At 38.5% G+C, this 22,442-nt stretch overlaps 2 protein-coding genes and 1 long non-coding RNA gene across 4 annotated transcripts in view; 2 read left to right on the top strand and 1 right to left on the bottom strand.

Annotated features, from left to right (window-relative positions):
* Nucleotides 1–981, top strand: part of LOC107661311 (uncharacterized) — a 21,255-nt gene extending 20,274 nt beyond the window's left edge. Inside the window, exon 3 of the long non-coding RNA XR_001631090.1 lies at nt 972–981. This is a non-coding gene — a long non-coding RNA (uncharacterized LOC107661311). The remainder of the gene's footprint in view (nt 1–971) is intronic.
* Nucleotides 1–15,103, bottom strand: part of epsti1 (epithelial stromal interaction 1) — a 32,647-nt gene extending 17,544 nt beyond the window's left edge. Inside the window, exons 1-7 of the mRNA XM_016450823.1 lie at nt 14,775–15,103; nt 13,265–13,323; nt 11,352–11,435; nt 11,181–11,254; nt 11,007–11,090; nt 9,382–9,455; nt 5,559–5,646 (exon numbers count right to left, since the gene is read on the bottom strand). Coding sequence (XP_016306309.1) covers nt 5,559–5,646; nt 9,382–9,455; nt 11,007–11,090; nt 11,181–11,254; nt 11,352–11,435; nt 13,265–13,323; nt 14,775–14,857 — 546 coding nt within the window. The 5' untranslated portion in view covers nt 14,858–15,103. The remainder of the gene's footprint in view (nt 1–5,558; nt 5,647–9,381; nt 9,456–11,006; nt 11,091–11,180; nt 11,255–11,351; nt 11,436–13,264; nt 13,324–14,774) is intronic.
* A 111-nt stretch (nt 15,104–15,214) lies between these two features.
* dnajc15 (DnaJ (Hsp40) homolog, subfamily C, member 15) overlaps nt 15,215–22,442 on the top strand; it is a 26,978-nt gene continuing 19,750 nt past the window's right edge. Inside the window, exons 1-4 of one of the 2 annotated variants that reach the window (XM_016450825.1) lie at nt 15,215–15,382; nt 16,303–16,354; nt 20,234–20,307; nt 20,648–21,296. In XM_016450825.1, the coding sequence (XP_016306311.1) occupies nt 15,278–15,382; nt 16,303–16,354; nt 20,234–20,307; nt 20,648–20,821 (405 nt within the window). In that variant the 5' untranslated portion in view covers nt 15,215–15,277 and the 3' untranslated portion in view covers nt 20,822–21,296. Of the gene's footprint in view, nt 15,383–16,302; nt 16,355–20,233; nt 20,308–20,647; nt 21,297–22,442 lie in introns of those variants that run through there. The other variant, XM_016450824.1, reaches the window with a different exon arrangement.

Here is a 22,442-nt window from a genome sequence, read left to right as displayed (position 1 = left end):
GCAGCCTCGTCTCTGATTGGCTGGAATTATGGCATATTGTAACGCTGGGTTGTGTTGAGCAAGCGAGCCGTTAGCATTTAGAGAGCACTGAGGGCATCAAGGGAGCAAGCTAGTGAAACGTTGCACGTGCAAAAGAGAAGGTCTGCACAAATCCAAAAACTTATTTTAAAATGCAAAATGGATTTTCGTGCGCTTGAAATACTTTCTTCTTTGCGAGACAAACATTTTCTCCACAAAACTCAGTTCGTGCTCGTGCAAAACGCACTTTTGCACACTCAAAATATGATCTTTCGCACGCAGAATTGTGGCAGAGATGTAGTCCAGCGGAAAAAGGCCATATTGAAAAGGTTCCAGATTAAAACGAGTAGTAAAATTGAAGAACCAGTCAATGGCTTTGACAAAATTTGCAAGGTTAAAGGTTAAAGACATCAGAGGCAGTTATTATCAAGTAAACTAGTTATCAACATCCAGAACTTTAGGATTTATCTGTGAGTTCTGAGAAGTAATCAGTATTTAAAGCTGCAATCTGTAACTTTTGGTGCTCTAGCGGTTAATAAACAGAACTGCGTGCGTCTTGCGGAAGAACATTGTAGCCGGAGCTACTTCTCTCTGTTTATGTCTATGACGAATCATGCAGGTACTGGGCTACTCCCAGTGGTTCCACCAGTACCAGTCTGAAATAGTCTGAATATAACTTGTTATAGGTGTATTGTAGTGATCAGGATAAGCCAAAAACACGGTTTGGAAAATGAATTCATGATGCACTTTATTATATTAATTTTGTAAATTCTGAACACAAAAAAGTTATGGACTGCAGCTTTGATTACTTATCAGGGATGTGATTATTCCATATTAATATGGATTTCCTTTTTTGTGACCTGTAATTTGACCTACTTGAACTGTGAAATCTGAGAGAAAATTACTGCATTTTCAAATACATTTATTTTATGAATGAATGCACCAAATACGAGTAAAAACAGCAAACTGATACTCGCCAACTAGATGATAATTGGCTGCTTAGCATGGCTCTGTGTTCATTTACACATGAGCAGCTCATGATCTGCTGTTTTCAGCGGCTCAGAGCAAAATGGTTCACAGTAAATGCTGCTCTACTTACAAGTTTAGTGAGACTGAGTTGTTTTTAATGTGCATTTTAAAACACAACAAGCAGCAATCATCCTTCCAAAGTTGTAATTAGAATAATTTATAAATATGTTTTTTTTAAAGAGCTTTGAAGCCTCGCAGCTTTCCACCAAAATAAAAATTTGATTGTTTATTATTAATAATAATAATACATTTACTTATTTTACAGTATAATAGTATTATTGCAATAATATTTTTTATTGATTTGTTTAATTTAAAAAATTAGGGTGTAGTGCTTTAAAGATGCAATTTCTCTTAGAGGGTTTTCCTGTCTAATTTAATTACATACAAAGTACTAAATGCAAATACATACTGTAAGATTATTGATGCCATTTGGCTGGATCAGAAGAAGGTCACAGTCTGAAAAAACAAGGAACTCTCACGAGAATCAACACCTGAACTCTGTCTCGCAAGCCTAAAGCAACACACCCAACTGAGAGAAACAAAAGCTCCACACCTTATGCATAACCCTCTACCTCCACTCCCTTTACGCACTCTCCCCCTCTCTCCCCTCATTTCCATCTGAACACAGGACACTGTAGAGGTCACCAAAACCTTTCTTAATCAGAGTATATTACAATGCAACAATTCATGGTTGATGTCATTTGAAAGGTCTCTGTGTGTCTGGTAAAGGGTCTCATTCTCTTAACAATAGAACAGGTAGCCATAAATATTGAAAGCAGACTACTCCCAGGTCTTTCACACAAATTACCTTCTGTATGTAAATGAGGTACAGCCTCCCACAGAAATCAAGATAATTCACTTGAAACCCCCTAAAGTGATATGCTAAAACGCTGCAATAAACAGACAATACCATTTGGTATCTACGGGGTTCTTCTGGATATTTAAGAGAGAGTAACAAAGAGCTCAGGGAATCTGTAGAAAGACCTCCCGCATATTTGTCTTGCGTAGTCCTCATTATCAGGTAACATTTATACATTCTCTCATTTCGGTATTACTGACTGTTTTATATGATTGATTAATGGTTTTATATTGTTTGATTGACAAATGGTACTAGCATAACCGCTGATTATTGTTTTGAGCTTTAACTAAACTGTACATGGGTAACTGTAGGGGACTAAACAGAACTACTACTTAAAGAATGGTAAGCATGGGCGACCTATTAAATAGTATTAGTCATAACCTCTGGCTAATGATCAGACTGGCGAGTTTGTGATCGTGAGCGACATAGATTCCTAATGAATGAGCAAATATAAAGTAAAGATAAACAGAATGATCAAACATTCACCTAAATTTAATGAGTAACAAACAACTCTTCTAACCCTTTTAATTTTTGGAGTCAGATGAATAAAAGAGGTAAAACATAAGAAAATTTATTTAATTTAATATTGTTGTGCTGCATAAAAAGGAAAGACAGCAACACGCAAGAATCCTTCTACCGGATCACTGGCTACCGTCGTTGGACCAGTGGGCGGACCTTACAGTCATACTAAATACAAAGTCAATGTAAAGACGCAAATTCGCGCCGGCCAATGTGAATGACGTGCATTGGCCAAAGCAATTACCACGAACGCACGATATACACCTCAACCGCATCTTCTGTTGAAAAGTTTCAATTCAAACGGAAAATTCACATGACGCGTTGTTATTGTTATAGTTGTTATAGCTTATTGACATGCTCGGTTTGACACATCTGGTTGTATCAGAAAATGGAGGAGAGAATTACACAATGTTTTTATACGCGCGAGTGACACGAAAAACATCCTGCGAGAATGTTTTTGGTAAAGCAATGCAAATATTCACTTCGCATTTGGTGTGCACACATCATTACAACTAAACAGAGCACACCAATCATTAAGTCATTAATTGTGAACCATCCTTAGACAAATCCACACTGGACTCCAGCCTTCGTCCATACAATACAACCCCTGAGGGTGAGCCCATCGCATATTTCAGCACAAAACTGGGTGTCAGCTGTGATGTTTCTCTGAGATTCTCATGGCCCTGTTCAGAACGACTCTGTGAGGAGGGGGGAGCAGATAGCCTGGAAGCTGAAGAGATCCTTTGTGTGTTTGGTCAGACGGCCCGGGGACAGCAGGCAGGGGCCGCTCTGTTTGAAATGGCCAGAGAGTAAGGGGAATAGGTGGGACGACCTGGGCCTGGCATCCTGGGAAGCCAATACAAAGGATCCTTTGCACAAACAGAGGATATGGAGGAGATTAATTTGTCTTGTGGAAGCATCACTGAAAGCATAACAATTCTCAGTGGCCACAAAACCACATCAAGAACCCGTCTTTCCACAAACACTTTGATCGGCGGGCCTACGACATTTAGGTTGGAGCATTTCATTACTTGGCCTGGAGGTTGTCCAGCCACTTAAGTCAATACAGCAAGAGAAAGCACAATCTAAGGGCCTCCTCTCCCAGTAAGCCGAGAGAGCCAATGTTCTGCTCAAAACTCTGTTGCATGTGTTGTGTACCATGGCCCTACAGTCCTAATGCACGATCTGTCTATTAGAAGGATTTTCCCCATTAGTCATCCAGAGGGAAGTCCTCAAAAGTCTCAAAAAGGGAACAATTGCAGACCAGTTTTGAAAGCCGCACAACAAAACATTCTTTGCTTGACACGAGACGATGCCGATTTTTAACAGTGCTGTCAGATGCCACTTTTAGTGGTTTGTACAACATAAGAGGCAGCCCTCAAACCTCTCATGGTCAGCCCAGCCCTCAATCCCCACCAGTCATGGTCAGAAATTAACCAGGGCAAATTGCCACTAAATGTGACAAAAACATCCCCGCAGCAGACTTCTCTATTTGATCTGTTTCCTAACATTTGGTACTTTTCATTACATTAAATTCTAGGCCTCTGTAGTGATCTCTGTAGACACTGTAATCACTAGGACAATCAGTGTGTTGTGAATGTGTACTATATGACATGATTTGTGATGAAAAATAGCTTTGAAAGCAATGAACTTGAAGAAAACATACCTAAAAATATGAATATACTGAATGAATATAAAATTAATATATTATCCACAACAGACAGTACATTTATACCTGTACCAGATCTAGACAGGTGGAGCTGGGGAGGAAGTGGGAAAATGGTATTTTAAAGTCATTGTATGCTGCGAATAGACTAGCATGCTGCAGATGACACATATATATATATATATATATATATATATATATATATATGTGAAAATATTTTAATGATGCAACAGCACCAGATTTGATTAGTTGAGAGAGATGTATTAAGGGAACCTCAGTGCTTGACCAAAAGTGCCAGCTATGATGTTACAAAAGAATTCTACTTTGAATAAATGCTGCCCTTTTTAACTTTCACAAAAATAGAACCAGCACAACTGTTTTCAACTTTGATAATAGTAAAAAAAAATTCTCATGCAAATCAATACTATGTAATATGCAAACCAGCATATTAGAATGATTTCTGATAGATCATGTGACACTGAAGACTGCAGTAATGGAGATGCTGAAAATTCGGCTTTGCATCACAGGAATAAATTACAATTTAAAATATACTAACATATTAACAAAAGCAGCCTTGGTGAGCATATGATACTTATTTCAAAAGCATTGAAAGTCTTGTGTTATGTTGTCCTGTCTGCTAATTTGCATTTGATTAGATTTTATGCCATAACTTTTCCCAGTTGAGAATAAGGGGTTAAATATTGCTCCCTAATGAAAGGAATTTCTGCTGCCTCCAGCATGGTGGAGATCTTCATACTTTTGATGATTCTTCAAGCAGAACTTTAAAGAAAAGGTTTGCCAAAAAATAAATAAAAATACAGGCACTGCATGATCTATATCTGAATTCTGAAGCATACCCAACTTGCTCAGAATTCAAGTGAAATCATGTGGCTTAGCTGTAATTAACACCTCTTAACACATCCTGTCAGATTGCTTATGTCACAGGCTCAACCTCTGGCTCCTTTCCAGGTACTTTCACTCAAACCATATAGGTTATTCCACACCAGTCTCTCTTTTTGTTGCATTCTCACAGCCCCCTCTCTGCCTTTTGTTAGGCGTGCTTGCTGTGAACTCTGGGAAGTCCCCTGAACTCTGCTTGCCTCACCATACAGAAGCAACACTTGCGTCTTTGCGCTGGCTGATCGTGAAACGGAGGGCTGGGTGTTTACAACTGAGGAAGCTCTATGATGGACTCAGTCAGCGATCTCTCCGGTGTGAGGCTAATGAGGAGATAATTGAAGGGGACCGAGCTCTGCAGCAGGCCGACTCTTTGCTGCAGTCCAGTGTGCCATGTCAAGGAAAGCTCCCGAGCGAGCACTGTTTGCTTTGAAAACATGCATCAAAGACAGATCAATTGGTGTGAATTATTCCAGTGCCTTGGGCTGTAACCTCAGTGCCACAGCTATTCACAAGAGGCTTGAACTCAGGCCTATAGAGCACACAGTGCATTTTTGGCCTTTGTCTTACCCAGGATGATGCTGGTATGGAATTGCTTGCTGCCATAGAAACGCTACTGCTGGACCTCTCAATTCTTTGAAGAAACTCCTTGGTTTTCCTGCAGGAGGAAGGGACATAATTGCAATTACAGGGATAGTTCATCCAAAAAATGAAAATTTTGTCGTCATTTACTCATCCTCATGTCGTTCCAAACCCATATGATTTTCTTTCTCCCAGAAATAAAAAACAAAACAAAACATGTACTGTGTTCTGAACTGTGTAAGTCATCTGAGGAAAAGACTGAAATTTAAGTTGCTTTTCACCGACTGTCTTGACTGCTCTCAAATCTCATTCATCTGTTAAAAACAATAAAATTTATTTAAAAATAATATACGTAATATAGACATCAGTATCAGTATATAAAATATCTAACATTTACAATAATGCTGTTTCCACATTAATTTTAATATTTAATGTGAACATTATAAAACATTTTAATGTTAGGTGTAATTAATCATGATTATTTACACCAACTTGTGTGATTAATTAGTTAATTTTTGTAATAATATATAAATATATATTTTATAGATAATTAAATATTAATCGAATTTAATATATATTTAATATATATTAATATAATATAATTGTTACGGAACGTGGTTGTAGCAATAGCGCATGACGATGGAGTAAACGTAAATAGTCTTTAATTCCAACATCAAAACAGAAGGACAGGAGAATAACCAGGAGAACTAATCCACATCAACTCACATAATCCATTTCATAAACATCAACCCAGGACGACGAGTAGACGGAAACTAAAGGCTTATAAAGACAGGCAAACAAAAGGAGCAAACGAGATGATTAACAAGGTGATGGAAGCTACACAAGTGAACAGAATGAACTAATCAGGGCAACTAAGGGAAACTAGGTCAAAGGAACAAAAGACTGGAGATCAGGAACACAAACAAAAGTCCATAACCGTGACAGTTCGCCCCCTCCCAGGAAGGCGCGTCCTCGCACCACATAGAATCCAACACAGGAGGGAGGGCGGGGGTTCTGGAGGAGGACGAAGAACCAGAGAGGGGCAGAACCAAACTATATTAGTCTATATGAGTCCAGGGGGAGTGGAGGGTTGGAGGAGCCAAGGGGAAGCCAGGAGCAGGAGGTGCCAGATGTTGGTCCAGAGACCAGCCAGGACCAGGCCCCAGGGCGGAGTCGAGGGAGGGAGGGAGGGAGGAGCCATGGTGGAGGATTGGCAGACGATACCCTGGGGACAAGCGATGGAGACGGAGCGACCCAGGATGAAGGCGGAGCCAGAGGGAAGGAGGAGCCTGACAGAGCCAGAGGGACGGAGTGACGAGGCGAAGCCAGAGGAGTGGAGTCCCGAGGTGGCGGATGGTCGACGACTGACCAAGGCGGAGCCGGAGGGACGAGGGAGCCCGGTGGAGCCAGTGGGATGACGGGCCACGGTGGAGACGAGGGAGCTAGGAGCCAAGGCGGAGCCGATGGGTCGAAGGACCGAGGTGGAGTCTAGGACTCGGAGGCTGGAGGCAGTGACAGGGGATCCTCATGCCTAGGTGGAGCTGGAGACTAGAAGTCCCGAGGTGGATCAGAGCGCCCAGATGGTGCTGACTGAGGGTGAGCTGAGGGACTGACAGGCACCAGCGGAGATAGGGCTGAGGAACTGGCTGGTTTTAGGAGAGGAGGCGGGAGAGGGAGGCTGGGAGGGAGCACAGGAGAACAAGAGCTGGGCGGAACCAATGGAGACACAGGAGATTCAGGGCTGGAGGGAACCAGCAGAGACACAGGAGATTCAGGGCTAGACGGAACCAGCGGAGACACAGGAGACATAGGAGACTCAGGAGCACTGGGTATTACCTCCCCAAACCAGTCTATTAAGTTATCTTGAAAAATGTCCATCAGTTCCTCAAAATAATGTCCAGTTGCAGCTCACCCTCAGTGGTGGGAATGTGGGCGGGTTCACCCAACTGGTCAGAACGGTTTTGAGGCTCAGGCTCCGGGGCGATGATTGGCTCAGTCGCGGTTTTGCACGCTGGCTCTCGTGTCACAGTGGGCTCAGGCTCTCCGTCTGCGGTGGGCTCTAGCAACTTCTCCGTCGCGTCGATCGTGGATGGTTGCTGGCTGGACTTTGTGGGTTTGCGGGGCTGGAGATTTCTTCCTCAGCTGGGCAAACAGAGAAAAACAGTCCATTTTCCTACAGCACTCACTCCACGAATGCAGTGAAACTCCCTCGAGGACCATGCCTGGACAGCTTTGTCTTAGTGGCGTTGTTCAGTCCCATGTAATAAAACATGCACAGGCAGTTCACCGGGTAGTGAGATAGATGGGCGAGCTCTAAAAATCCCTCGTATGGTCCTTGAGGGAACGATCCTCTTGCTCCAGGCAGAGGAACTTGACTGCAGTAAATCCATGGGAAAAGAGCAAAAAATGAAAAAAATAAGAGAAAGAGGATCGCCGTGAAAAACTGTTTTAAGGTCCTGGATTCTGTTTTGGAACGTGGTTGTAGCAATAGCGCACGACGATGGAGTAAACGTAAATAGTCTTTCATTCCAACATCAAAACAAAAGGACAGCAGAATAACCAATAATATTTATAATATTATAAAATTATATAATATAAAATTATGTGTACTGTGTATATTTATTTTGTATATATAAATACACACACATGCATGTATATTTAAGAAAAATATGTTACGTTTATATATTAAATATATTTATATGATATAAATTATATGAATATAAATATATACATGTAAATATTTGTAAATATTTTTTAAATATATACTGTGTGTGTGCACTTATATATACATAATAAATATACACAATACACAAACATATATTATGTAAAAGTAACTTTTATTTTGGATGTGATTAATCGCAATAATCTTTTATAACATGAATCTTGAATCTATGGTTCTTCTGTGTTTTGTAACCAATCGCAATTTGCCAAAATTAATATGCACATATTTATATTTTATGATTTGGATTTAAAGGAATAGGTCACCCAAAAATGAAAATGTTGTCATCATTTACTCACCCTCATGTCGTTGCAAACCTGTTTAAATTTCTTTCTTATTTTGTACATAAAAGCAGATATTTTGAAGAATGCTGGTAATCAAACAGTTGAAGATCCCCATTGACTTCCATAGTATTTATTTCCCTACTATGGAACTCAATGGTGACCAACAACAGTTTGGTTCTTCAAAATATCTTCTTTTGTATTCAACATAAGAAAGAAACTTATACAGGTTTAGAATGACATGAGGGTGAGTACATGACAACATTTTTATTTTTGGGTGAACTATCCCTTTAAAAGTTAAGCCAAAAGGGAATAATTTTAAAGAAGAAAAACTTTAGAAAATATAGAATATGGTGCAGAATTTTTATGGACTACAATTATGATGCTTTTTTAATGATTATTTGTGTATTTATGTATTCATTAATTCATTCATTCAAATTGGAGCTTAATAGCCTCTGGTCGCCATTTGCTTTCACTGTATTATAAAGAGCAGCATGAGAATCTAATTTATTCTTTTGTATTCGACTTCGGTGGAAATAAAGCTGGGTTTGTGATGAAACAATGGTAAATAATGAAAGAAGCTTCATTGCCAGCAGCATCTTGTTGGATTCATTGCAATGGTTTTGAATTATCTCTTGACATGCTCTAAACAAAAGGCATATTTTTAATTGAACTTGGGCCAAGGATAAACCTGTGCATTCAGGTTTATTGTTTTTGGACAATGGCCAGTAGTGCAGCTTAACATCCTATTTCCTCCTTTAAACAAAGCACACTTTAAATCTGGCAAGGTGTAGAAAAAATGTTGACGTACATTTGCTTGTCATGTTGGTACAGCTTCTGTCTCTGTTCGTCTTCTTGCTTTTTCCTCATCTCTAGCTTAGTGGCCTGCAATGCATTAGACATATGTGCACTTTAGATGTTAAAATACTTAATTCTCTTTCAGCTTAATATGCAAATGAACTACAGTATAATAATGTTTAAGCATTCTGACCAGTTTGACATACAGCAGCAAGATTGGCTCATTCAGTGCTGTGAGTTTATGGTGGAAGTTTTAGTTCTGACTGACCAATGGCCAATCAGTATTTTTGCATTTCTATTTAGCTAGTGTCACAGATCTATACACCCCCCCCACACACATTTAGAAATTTCCATATTCATTGATTCTGTTGAGCTTTCCAAATGCATGCAAACTTTTCTTTCTATTTTCTCATTCTTCAACTAATGGCAGCTCTGAAACAGCATGTCATTTGCAGTGTAATAATTATTTGGCATCTATAGCCTACTATCACTAAACTGCACATTTTTTCTTTACATTCGATGTCATTAGGACATTTGACATGAAGAAAAAAAATGATGGTAACACTTTAGTTTAGGGACCATTTCTCACTATAACCTAGTTGCTTATTAGCATGCATATTACTAGCATATTGGAAGTTTATTAATGCAAAATATATTCTGCATGACCATATTCTATATCCCTTAATCCTACCCAAAACCTAAACTTAACAACTACCTTACTAACTATTAATAAACAGTAATTAGAAATGTACTGAGGAAAAGTCATAGTAGTTAGTTAATAGTGAGAATTGATCCTAAAAAATATATAAATATATATACACACACACACACACACACACACACACATATATATATACTGTATATATAAATATAAATGCATAAAAATATAAAAATACAGTGTGGTCCATCTGAGACCACTAGTGGACCACATGTGGCATTTTTCTAATTTAATACAACATTTTTCATTAAAAAATAGTTTGATTACTGAACTTTAAATAGTGCGGAATCTTTACATTTTAATTATTTAAATATAATTTTTGCTGAATTGTATGAAATTATATTTATATTTAATTGAACCACATATTTTCATAGTGTTGTCATTCTTTTGTCATTCCCAGATTGCACTTTGTTAGATGCTGACTGCATTTCACTGGCTCTGTACTTGTACTTTCCACAATGTCAATAAAGTTAAATCTAATCTAATTAAAAACTTTTTCTTCAACTGTTTTTCATTTCCAGTATTCCAGTATTCCAAGCTTATCTATAATCCCGAGATCCCTAAAGTAAACCATTATTACACTACGAGAACGGCCAAACAGTGACCGGGGCATGTTTTAGCAAATGAAGTGTGGCTGCTGAAATAATTAGAGTCATCAATCACGCAAAGCTCATGCAGCAGCAGCAGCAGCATTGAAGGCTGAAGTCTAATATAGTATTTAATTGCAAAGAACATAACTTGTAAGTTGCCTGCAGTGACATCTGGAGTTATAAAGTCTGAATTACAAAGGCATCATAAAAAAGCACTGAATCCAAACACAAGCCAGATGACCATATGAAGTTTGCAGATGCATGAGTGTAACACAATGCCCTGTAGAAACGCTATAAAAAATCAGATGTAAACAATTTCTTGAGCTGTACCTTCTCTCGCTGTAAGGCCTTCATCTTCTCATTCTCCTCCTCCTCTGCCTGTCTCTTCTTTTGATCCATTTCCTCTTTTTGAAGCTGTAAAGATATTTAAATGTACTGTAAGTATGCACCACACCACAAGTATTTGGGAAAGGGACCATAAATTTGAAGCAGGTACTCCTAAACCTTTTTTCTCTGCTTTGACTGGCGTGATTCCACCTGCTGTCTTTGTCTGACTTCTGCCAGTGATACTGCACCACCTGTGAGAGTGAATACATTAGCAGCTTTAGATGTTCTTTCCTTTGCTTTGTGTCTTTTTTCATATCAGGACTTCCATATATTCCATCTCCACATTACCTAGTCTCTCTGGAGCCAGCTGAATGGGACCAGGGCGGTTCTCCTCTTTCAATCTCCTCAGTTCCTCCTCTTCTTTCTGTGCAACTGCAGAGAGAGAAATGCATTTTATTTCAACACACAAATAGGGTTTGTGACAATGGCACATTAATACACATTTTTAAGAGAGACATTAATTAAAGGCTGGAATACACTACACAACTTTTGCACAACCCCCCCACAGTTTTTTCCCCTTAGTCAAAGCTAGATGCTGAAAGTTAGAGTCAGTCTTCAGATTTTGGTTAAAGCAGGGGAGCCTAATACTGTTCCTGGATCTACCTACCAGCAGGTTTGAGTTCCAACCCTGATCAAACACATCTGTCTGTAATTATCGTGTGCTCCTCAATATCTTAATCAGCTGGTTAAGTTGTGTTTGATCAGGGTTGGAGCTGAACTTTGTTGGAAGTTACTGTAGATCTCCATCAACAGGATTGGGCACCACTGGATTAAAGGAATATTTCACCCAAAAAGAAAATTTGTTTACCCTCAGGCCAAGATAGATGAGTTTGTTTCTTCATCAGAACAGATTTGAAGAAATTTAGCATTTCATCACTTGCTCACCAACGGATGCTCTGCAGTGAATGGGTGCCGTCAGAATGAGAGTCAAAACAGCTGATAAAAACATCACAGTAATCCACACGACTCCAGTCCATCAATTAATATCTTGTGAAGTGAAATTATGCATGTTTGTAAGAAACAATCCCATTATTAAGGAGTTTGAACTTTAAACCGTTTCTTCTTGCCAAAATATGAGTCCATAATAATCCAGAACTCTTCCTCCAGTAAAAAAAGGCCATCCCTGTTGTCCTCACACATCAAAATCACACATCAAAATCCATTGACATATTTGTTTACAACTGTTTTTGTCTTGCATACAAAAACATATTTCTCTTCTGATTCAGACGAGACGACTTTTTCACTGGAGAAAATCATATGGATAGAGGACTCATATTTTAGCTGGATGCAACGATTTAAAAGTTAAAAACATCTTAATGATAAATTTGTTTATTACAAACATGCAGCTTTTGACTTCACAGGACACTTCGTGTGGATTATTATGATGTTATTATCAGCTGTTTTGACTCTCATTCTGACGGCACCCATTCACTGCAGAGGATCTATTGGTGAGCAAGTGATGTAATGCTTAATTTCTCCAAATCTGTTCACATCTGTCCAACACCTTGGATGGCCTGAGCGTGAGTAAATGTTCAGCAAATTATAATTTTTGGAGGAACTATTCATTTAAAAATCTTAAAAAACAAACAAAATAAACCTTTATCATCTAACTAACACTTTTCATTGCAAAAAATGTTCATTATAGTAAAACGTTTGTTTTGATGTTCTTCACACACGAAGAAAAACATGTTTTTTTTATGTTCTTGTATTGTATCACTGCAAACCCCTCCTTCTTTAAAGGACTGTGTATGATGGGCACAGACCATGATTTTTTAGCTCTACACAAATATGTTTGATATTTTAAGCTATAATTTTAGAACACATATTGTTTTCATTCATCATGAAATTCATCATTCTCCTAGCAACAATGCACTTGTTTCTGCGTGAGTTTGCTGTCTTTAGAACGACTCAGTCCTCGGTCGTTTAGTGATGCTACGTTTTTTTTCTGTAACCAAAGTTAGCAAGTGTAGTGTTTAGTGGCTAGTGTTTTCAAATGTGTTTTTTTTTTTCAGATTTAAAAAATCATGTAGTGTATTCCAGCCTTAATATAATAATGAACTACATTAACAACAACAAGAGAAATCTGTCTTCTCTTGCAGATACAGATAAACATGCTGAAATTGCACTTGATGGTAGCAATTAGAGACACATCTGGATCACATGAAGATGGAAAATACAACAACAGTCGTGTCATGACTTACTCCTCTGCAGTTTGCTCCATTTTGATTCATTTGGTGGTATCTTGGTGTATCCATCTGCACTGTGGGCAAATGATGGCATGCATTAGGTACATTTGTTTTCAAGTTCAGACTCCATCCATGTGAACTTATCAGATGTCTCATATGCCAGCAATGTCTCCAAACCAAGGTGGGGCACAAGTCATCTTTTCTTACGTAAAGTCAGAATTTTTCACAAACAACTCTGGGGAACTTCCCCTCCATCCCCATCATATTTGATGGTGACCCAATACACACACCCCAAATAATGCAGCTGTCAAAATCCATTTCAAAACACATCTGTATCATAGATGATCCCCTGACATCACAAATAACCTCAAATGTGCAGCCTGATGACACATAAAACAGTGAGTCATGTGGTATAAATCAAAATGATTAGAATTAGGCATGATGCAACTGAACACAAATATAAAGAGTACAGGCAACAGTTCCATACTTTACAGTAAATAACAAATTAGGCCTAATTTAATAAACAACCCAATGACATGGACACACATAACTGGAATTCCCCTTACAAAAATTCACCATGCAACCAAATTCCTGCAAAAAGATCATAAATATACAGTTATTGTTACTACACTAAGCAATATGGTCATCAAAGAAGAGAAAAATTAAAATGACAAAAAGCTTCTCACATAGTTAAAAAGATCACATATCGATTACTATGACTTTGCATTTACATTTTTGATCAAATAAATCGCTTTTATTTACACAGTAGTTAATGATGTTTGTTTAGTAACATTTTGTCATGTGATAGCAGTATGTGCTTATTCCTTTACTATAGTTAGTTAATGAAACATGATATTTAACAATGTAGACTACACCATGTAAATAAAGGCAAACATTTGGATAGAATTTAAGAAATTATAGATGTAGCCTACTTAATAAAATGTATAGGCTATAAATAGTTGGTAAATTTAGCCAAGACATTTACTCAAAACATTGAAAACCTCATATTTGTACTGTCCACCAGAGGATTGTTGAATTTGTTTGTTGGTTTGTTTTGTTTCTTAATGATATTTGACTGGCCTATTTATTTATGTGTTTTAATGTTGTCATTTACTATCTCTAATGATTCGAAGAGAGATAAACAGGAAAATGTGAGCGTCTGGAATCCAAGACAAACTGGCCTTCCTCACAATACTGTAATTTTGGACTCGGTTGCCATGGTACATATTCCTATCTGAGTTTCGCTTCTTCAGAATGTTTTTACAGAATCGAAAGTGAAACTAAAGTAGCTTCTGGTTTATATACAGAGAAAGAAATAGCAATAAATGTAGATTTAATCGCCAAAATGACCCATCGATTGCTCAAACACATCGAAATAACGATATATGTTAAAAATGTAAAGAAAATGTACATATATTTATTTTTATCATATATATTATTTTATAAATATATTGTTATTATTATATCAAACGTATATAAACCTAGTATGAGAGTCAAATTCATGATATTTCTCTGTTGTACTTACCGTGTTGGCTGATTCTGAGGGTTTGAAGTACTAGGTGAGTTATTCTCACAATAGTTTTCATTCGTTTGCTCGCTGTCCGTCATATTTTTATGTCTTTTGATTTATTTCATTTCCTCTCTATGCACGGCTTCCTCTGGAGTTTCTCTGTAGATGTGTAGATCGATTCATGTTAGTTTATTCTTGTGTCGCGTGATTCCTGACCTTTACATACACCAGAACAGCTCACTGGCACTGACAGGGAGTTGGTTATAGTCTCTCTGTGTGGGATTCCCCGCTAAACACCAGTATTCATATGAAACATAGTGCGTGAAAGGTTTTTAAACACACGAGGTATATATCTAATTATATATTATTCTTGGCAGTTGCAGCTTGTTTTGGAGGTTTAGGGCACATGAAGCTGTGGGGTATGAAAACGCGTTGCTTTGTTTTGGAATCGCGAGACCCCGCAGCAGCGCGAAGTTTGTCCCTCTGGTTTCTCCGTAGGTGTGTCTGTCATCATCAGCATGGCGAGCTCCAGTCGTGTAGTGATGGAGGGGGACTTCATGAGAAATGCTGAATATACACCGAAATCCACCGGGCAGAGTGAGACAGATATTGACAAACGCCTTGTGAGTAAATGTCGCGCTGGAGAGTCCGGAGCATTTACACTGTTTTACTATGAAATGGCTGAGCTTGTGTGTCATGAGAGTTTCATCAGTGTGCTCATCCATAGTATTGACCTTGCTGCTCACATCTGAAACTCAAAGCATTTATCTGAAGACTTTTTTTTTTTTAACCAGAGATGTTATAACAATTATAATGTTATATAAATTGCCAAACACCTAATGTAAACTAATGCATTAACAAAAATGGCCCAATAATGATTATGTAAGTGTTGTGACATGGGAAATTAACAATTTATGGCCCACAAAAAGCTATAAGTACAAGTTGATTTAAGAAGTATAGTCATTTGTCAAGCCAATCTTGTTTGTCAAAGCCTTATTTGAAAGTTAAAAGGTTATATGCACCTTATGGATACTAATTGGTCTCTAAGGTGTTCTTGGTGGTTTCTAGGGCATTCTAGGTCTTTGCTATGCATTTTGAGGTAGTAGCTGGGGCATTCTGGGTGTTTTTTATTCATTTTGGGGTATTGTCTGAGAAGATAGATAGATAGAAAGAAAGAAAGAACATCTTAAAGGTTAAAGGGCCTGTGTGTTTACATCTGAACTATATGACATTTGAAGCATGAGCTCATGAATCATACAATGCCATGATTCATCAGTCAGACTGAACACTCAGTCAGTGGAAGTCTATGGATTTTTTGGATTTTTCAGATACAGGAAAAACACTCTTTAGAATTAACAAAAACAGTTCTAGGAAGAATCTTAAATTTCCAGTGGAAGTCTAGTCTGGTTTTTACATTTTGAATGATCTGCTATTGTAAAACCTTTTGTGCCTTGTCTAATGCTTAAAATCCTTCTCTTCCAGCGATTGACTTGTGTTTATTATTAATTATCATAGTGATGTGATGCTTGTGTGTGTGTTTCAGGGTGGCTGTCTGATGGCAGTGGGGCTGGGAGTTGCAGCGGCAGGGTTTGCAGGTGAGCACATCTGCTTTGGACCCCTGTGTATGCATCCACTTGGAGATTTGTTTGTCATTAAAACTTGTGTTACATGCAGATGCTACATGCATTTATATAATTTGTGTGGTATGGCCTAGTGGTTAAAGCTCTGGGCTGAGAACCAAAGGCTACCGGTTCAAACTGATGATTGATCACCATTGTGCTTTTGAGGTAGTGCTCAACCTCAGATTACTCCAGAGGAGACTGGATTGCTTGTATTTTCTTGCGTGGGTTGACTGTGATAAGCAATTTAATAGCATTAGCCATGTGACAAATTACACATTTAGTTGGTTTACGCAATATTGTCATGTTATGACACACGATAGTGTTAGCCTCAGCAAATTGCAATAGTTTTTAAGAGCAAAGCATACAAGCTTGTTGCTATGCAAACTCAATTTCATGTACCTTTGAGTTCCAAAACGTGTCAGAATTAAGTGATATCACACAAGTAAGAGAGCTGATGTTTCAAATATCAGCATTAGCACAATTGTGAGTGTGTTACTGCTTTTATGCAGCAGTTCAATAAACAAGAATTTAGTATTGAGTAACTTACATTTTAAATGCACTTTTGCCTGTTACTTTGTCTTTTTTTGCTTTGCCATTAAAAATATTTCCAAATGGATTTGAAGCAGAATTTACTGTTGCATGTCTGAGCAGATCACATTAGTGGTGTTTTATTTCTGAATGAATCGGTGTGTTTAATCAAATCAGTTGAGTAAATGATTCAGTTACTCACTCACAAAGACAGTCACTTGTTTTGATCCTGAATGAATCAGTTTGCTTGAATGAATAAGTGAGGCAATGATTCAATGACTCACTCATAAAGACTTCAGATCTCATTCACTAAGCATGTTAGGTGCAAATGTGTGTGATCTGGAAACAAAGGTTTTTATGAGCAAATCATTATAAATTTTCAAACTAAAATTTATTCTAAATTGACAAATAAAAAATATAGGAACAACAGAAACCACACACGAGAAAAAAAATCAGTATACACGATTTTTTTTCTTGTGTGTGGTTTCTGTTGTTCCTACCATTTTTTGGCCTCATAATCATGTTAAGGTGAAATTTCATACATTGCTATGTCATCACGTTACAGTAAAAGAGTAAGAAAAGCTGTGTTAATAAACTCGAGCTGCAAGGTTTCTCTGTGTAAAAACCATAGACTGTGTAAAAACCATAGACTGTATAAAAACATGGACGTAGTGTCCGTGACGTCACCCGTAGGTTTCCGAAGAGCGTTTTTGAAGCCTAAAGTAGGCGGAGCCGGCCGTCGCCATCTTGGCAGTGCGTCACTCCCGGATAATCGAAAATGAGCAAAGAGGCGGGAGCTGGTTGCTGAAACCACGCCCACCTAGCTCGACGGTGGTGACAGCAGCGGCAATCCACCTGTCACTCAAATGGCCACGCCCTTAATTATGCAGAGCTTTAAGGCTTAATATAATTTAAACGGATGAGTTCTAAAAAAGTTCACCCCCCTCACAGTTGTCATGAAGGGCAAAATTAGCTATATAGACCAAAACCACTTTTTGTACCAGGCTGTAAATATATTTTTTTCTGCTGTAAAGTTAGGCATTTTAACATGGGGGGGTCTATGGGATTGACTCCCTTTTGGAGCCAGCCTCTAGCGGCCAGTCGATGAATTGCAGTTTTAGTCACTTCATGTTGGTTTCATGAGAGAGAGGTTGCCGCTTGGTAAAAACACAGTTATGGTTAGGGCTGGCTAATGAGAGTTCTGTAGTCTGGGTCTGTGTATAAAAGGTGTTTATTGAACTGGTTTTGAGGATAGCATTGCTTGAGGATCTTTGTGCATGTGCTCTTTGGCAAGTGCGCAGCTTTAGAAAGTGTTGTATGTTTGCCACCAAAAGTAATTAAAGGCTATAAAGGAAAAAATATTAACCTCAGGCACATGGTCACTCATGTTGAGTACTCAAGCCAAGGTTAAAGGATTAGTTCACTTCCAGAAATAAAAACATTCTTTATTTCTGTCTTTCTTCAGTCAAAAAGAAATTTAGGCCAATGACTGGTTGTTTATCTAGATAAGACCCTTATTCCTCGACTGACCCTTATTCCCCGATTCCTCGGATCGTGTAGAGCCCTTTGAAGCTGCAATGTTTTCCTCAAAAATCGTAATTTCTTTTCGACTGAAGAAAGAAAGAGATTAACATCTTTGATAACATGGTTGTGAGTAAATTATCAGGAAATGTTTATTCTGAAAGTACTAATCCTGTAAGTACAAATTCATGCGCATACGTGCATGTTATGAATTAGAAATACATTTTTCATGAGAAGTCCTCCTGTGTGTGCAAATATGAAGTAATCTACAAAATTATTAGTGAATGTGACCCAGGCACCTTTTTTGATCCTGAATGTATCGGTGTGTTTGAACAAATCGGTTTAGTAAATGATTCAGTGACACACTCATAAAAACACTCATCAATTATCTCAGTCCTAAATGAATTGATGTGCTAGAGCAAAACAGTTGAGGGAATGATTCAAATACTCACTCATAAAGACAATCACTTGTTTCGATCCCGAATGAATGAATGAATGTGCTTAAATGAATCAGTGACAGCTCCCCACCACTAATACACAGACTGACGGTCTGTCTAGAAAGCACAAACACAGACAAGTAAAGTGATATCAACAGTGAAAAGTCCCAGTGCTGTTGAACTAGATATCAGCACTCTTGGAACACCGTGTTGGCGAAGCTTTCGTGTTTGCGTTCTGGCACAGGCTATGTTTCTAGGCAGGATGTTTGTAAGCTAAAATCCCTCATGTTGCGGTTCACAGTGGGATAGAGTAGCCATTGTATAATGTAATAAAAGTTTTTTCCTCCTTTGTCTTCTTAAAATATTTAGCTAAACTTTCCGTACGTTAAAGCTGCCCACAGATATTTATGATGTGATTCTAAAGGATTGGAAGCACTCGAGATGATGGCGACGATGATGAGGGTGATGGTTAAGCCACTCTTACTGTGAGTGTTTGTTCAAGCCCCCAGATGAAACTCACCCTGGTTAATGAGGTCAACGCGGCCTCTAGCATTAAAGGAATCAAAGCGACTTTAAACAGTCGCATGTGGCCAAATAATTTAAGCGACTTTGTCATCGGCCTGTTTACGTTTGATTCTTTTCTGGCAGGTGTCTCTGCCATCCTCCCTACTGCTGCATGGTAGTTAATCATTGTTAGTCACCAAGTCTTCCACCCATAGCTGTGTGAGGTCAGGATGGAATAGCACTTGTGGTCGCTTTGAGGAAGGGGGCTAATTCCCATTTCAGTACATCGAGGGGGCAGCGCTCCTGCCAAAAGCTGAGGCGGTGTGTGGTCTGCTCCGCGCAGAGGCAGGGCTTTGGATTACAGTGGAGGGTGCCGCAAGTGCTTTTTTGCTGAAAAGCAAAATAACGTTTTCCTCTCAACAATTGAGTTTGATGAAATGAAAATCCCAAAATTTTCCCATAATTAATTACTTTAATGATTTCATGTGTTCTTCACCTACTGTTTGGTTGGATAAAATGAGCCGCTCAATGGCCTTTCACAGCTTCTTTATTGAATGCTGGATGTTCGAAAGCATTATATGTTCATTTCATTGAGTGCTGCGGACTTTCAGTGTGTTGCTTCACAGTCAAACCACAACCGCTGGCAGTTCACCAGCACCCTGACCAAATAAATACCAAGGGAAATTGAAAGGCGACCTCACCTTTAACACATATTGAATAAGACTAAAATGTGGTTTTGTCCTTGGTTTCACCCTTAAACCAACTCTGTTAACCCTGGAAATTAACTCTGTAAATGGTCTGATCAAGTGGCACACTTTTCAACCCATCAACGCTTTTTTCCTTTTATTACATTTGCTTTTAGGTCGATATGCTTTCCACTTATGGAGGCCTCTGAGTCAGGTGATTACAGAAGCTGCTAAGAAGTTACCCTCTACGGTAAGTGTCAAAAATGAACAGACCATTTTTAACATACACACTGAAAAAAAGGTACAAAGAACACTAAAAGTTAAACGGTACATCTCTGTACCTTATTTACCAACAAATGGTATATATTGGTTCCTTAATTGTACATATTAGTACTTTTTATAAGAACATATTAGTACCTAAAGTGTACATCCTAATACCTTTTAAAAGGGTAGCGCCCTAGTCACAGTTTTGTACCTTTTTTCTGAGATTGTACATTTCTGTGATTGCTTTCTAACACCCTATGAATCAGTATTTCCACTGTGAAAAGTTCCAGCACAACATTCATTTTTAAACACAGCTTCTATTTCAGAAAGCGATGATATGTGGGAATGAAATTTGGATTTTTCCGTGTTCATTTCCACATCTTGAGGCGCATGTTTGCGTGCGGTGTTGGCATGTTAAACCTCCTGCTGTAGGGCGATGGACTGATTCATCACATCTTACTGGCCGTTGCTGTAGTTCACGCTGTGCTTCTGGTTTCTGATGGAGTTTGTAAAGCTGTTTTGTCCAGGTTCTTCTTAATCTCCAGGGTTGTGTGGTCGGGGCTGGTTCCCAGTGCTTTGACTCAACCTGTCCACCTGTGTGCACTCTGAAATTTCTATAATCTCAGCGGCTTTCTCCTAAACCGGGTTCGCGACAGAGCACACTTGTAATAGATCATTATTAGAGTTATTAATCCAGTGATTTCATCATTCTGTGAATCACATAATGGATGAGTGTGATTAAGTGTCCTGTTGTGGGCTGAGATTGGACTGAACATTCTGGCCTCTCTTGCACTCTGAACATACACATGTTTTTACTCAATCGTGAACTCTGACCAAAATCCTGCAGTATGTACGATTTCTGAAGGAGCCACAGACCAATGTTATTCTGTTATGGAATTTTAATTAAAGGGATAGTTCAGCAAACAACTATGAGAATTCTGCCGTTGTTTATTCACCCTCATGAGTACGTGTTCCAGACCTGTGTGATTTCTGTACAATTGTTACGAATCTCTTGCTTATGCCACCACAGTTTATAGTCATCTGAAATGTCCAAAAAAAAAAAAAGACCAAAAAACATAGAAGCATACTAAAATGATCGTAAACGTAGTCCATACATTGTGCGCTATACTCCATGTTGCCATACTGTCTGTTTTGGTCTGTTCTTCATACAAACCTATTTTATGGCTTAAAGGAGTAGTTCACTTCCAGAACAAAAATTAACAGATAATGTACTCACCCCCTTGTCATTTAAGATGTTCATGTCTTTCTTTCTTCAGTCGTAAAGAAATTATGTTTTTTGAGGAAAACATTTCAGGATTTCTCTCCATATAGTGAGTGGACTTCTATGGTGGCCCCGAGTTTGAACTTCCAAAATGCAGTTTAAATGCAGCTTCAAAGGGCTCTAAACGATCCCAGCCAAGGAAGAAGGGTCTTTTCTAGCGAAACGATCGGTTATTTTCTAAAGAAAAAAAATAATATGTTGGGCGATTTTGAAGTTGGAGGAGAAAATGAGTTGGGAGTTTTTCGACATACCCTAACTGTCTTGAACCGGAAAAAACAGAGTTCACGCAGAGCTAGACAAGACGAGCGTTTGAGGTTAAAAAGTATATCAATTGTTTTTTTTTAAGAAAATAACCGATCGTTTCGCTAGATAAGACCCTTCTTCCTCGGCTGGGATCGTTTAGAGCCCTTTGAAGCTGCATTTTTTTGGAAGTTCAAATTCGGGGGCACCATAGAAGTCCATTATATTGAGAGAAATCCTGAAATGTTTTCCTCAAAAAACATAATTTCTTTACGACTGAAGAAAGAAAGACATGAACATCTTGGATGACAAGGGGGTGAGTACATTATCTTTAAAGGGGTCATATGATGTTGCTAAAAAGAACATTATTTTGTGTATTTGGTGTAAAGAAATGTTTATGCTTTTTAAGGTTCAAAACACACATTATTTTCCACATACTGTACATTATTGTTTCTCCTCTATGCCCCGCCTTTCTGAAACGCGTCGATTTTTACAAAGCTCATCGGTCTGAAAAGCGAGGTGTTCTCTGATTGGCCAGCTATCCAGTGCGTTGTGATTGGCCGAATACCTCAAGCCTGTGACGGAAATGTTACGCCCCT

This window comes from Sinocyclocheilus anshuiensis, unplaced genomic scaffold (assembly GCF_001515605.1).
Source record: "Sinocyclocheilus anshuiensis isolate Anshui unplaced genomic scaffold, SAMN03320099.WGS_v1.1 scaffold507, whole genome shotgun sequence".
In the NCBI taxonomy this organism is placed as follows: Eukaryota; Metazoa; Chordata; class Actinopteri; order Cypriniformes; family Cyprinidae; genus Sinocyclocheilus; species Sinocyclocheilus anshuiensis.
Note: the sequence above shows the minus strand (reverse complement) of the source record. Positions and strands in the feature narration are given on the sequence as shown.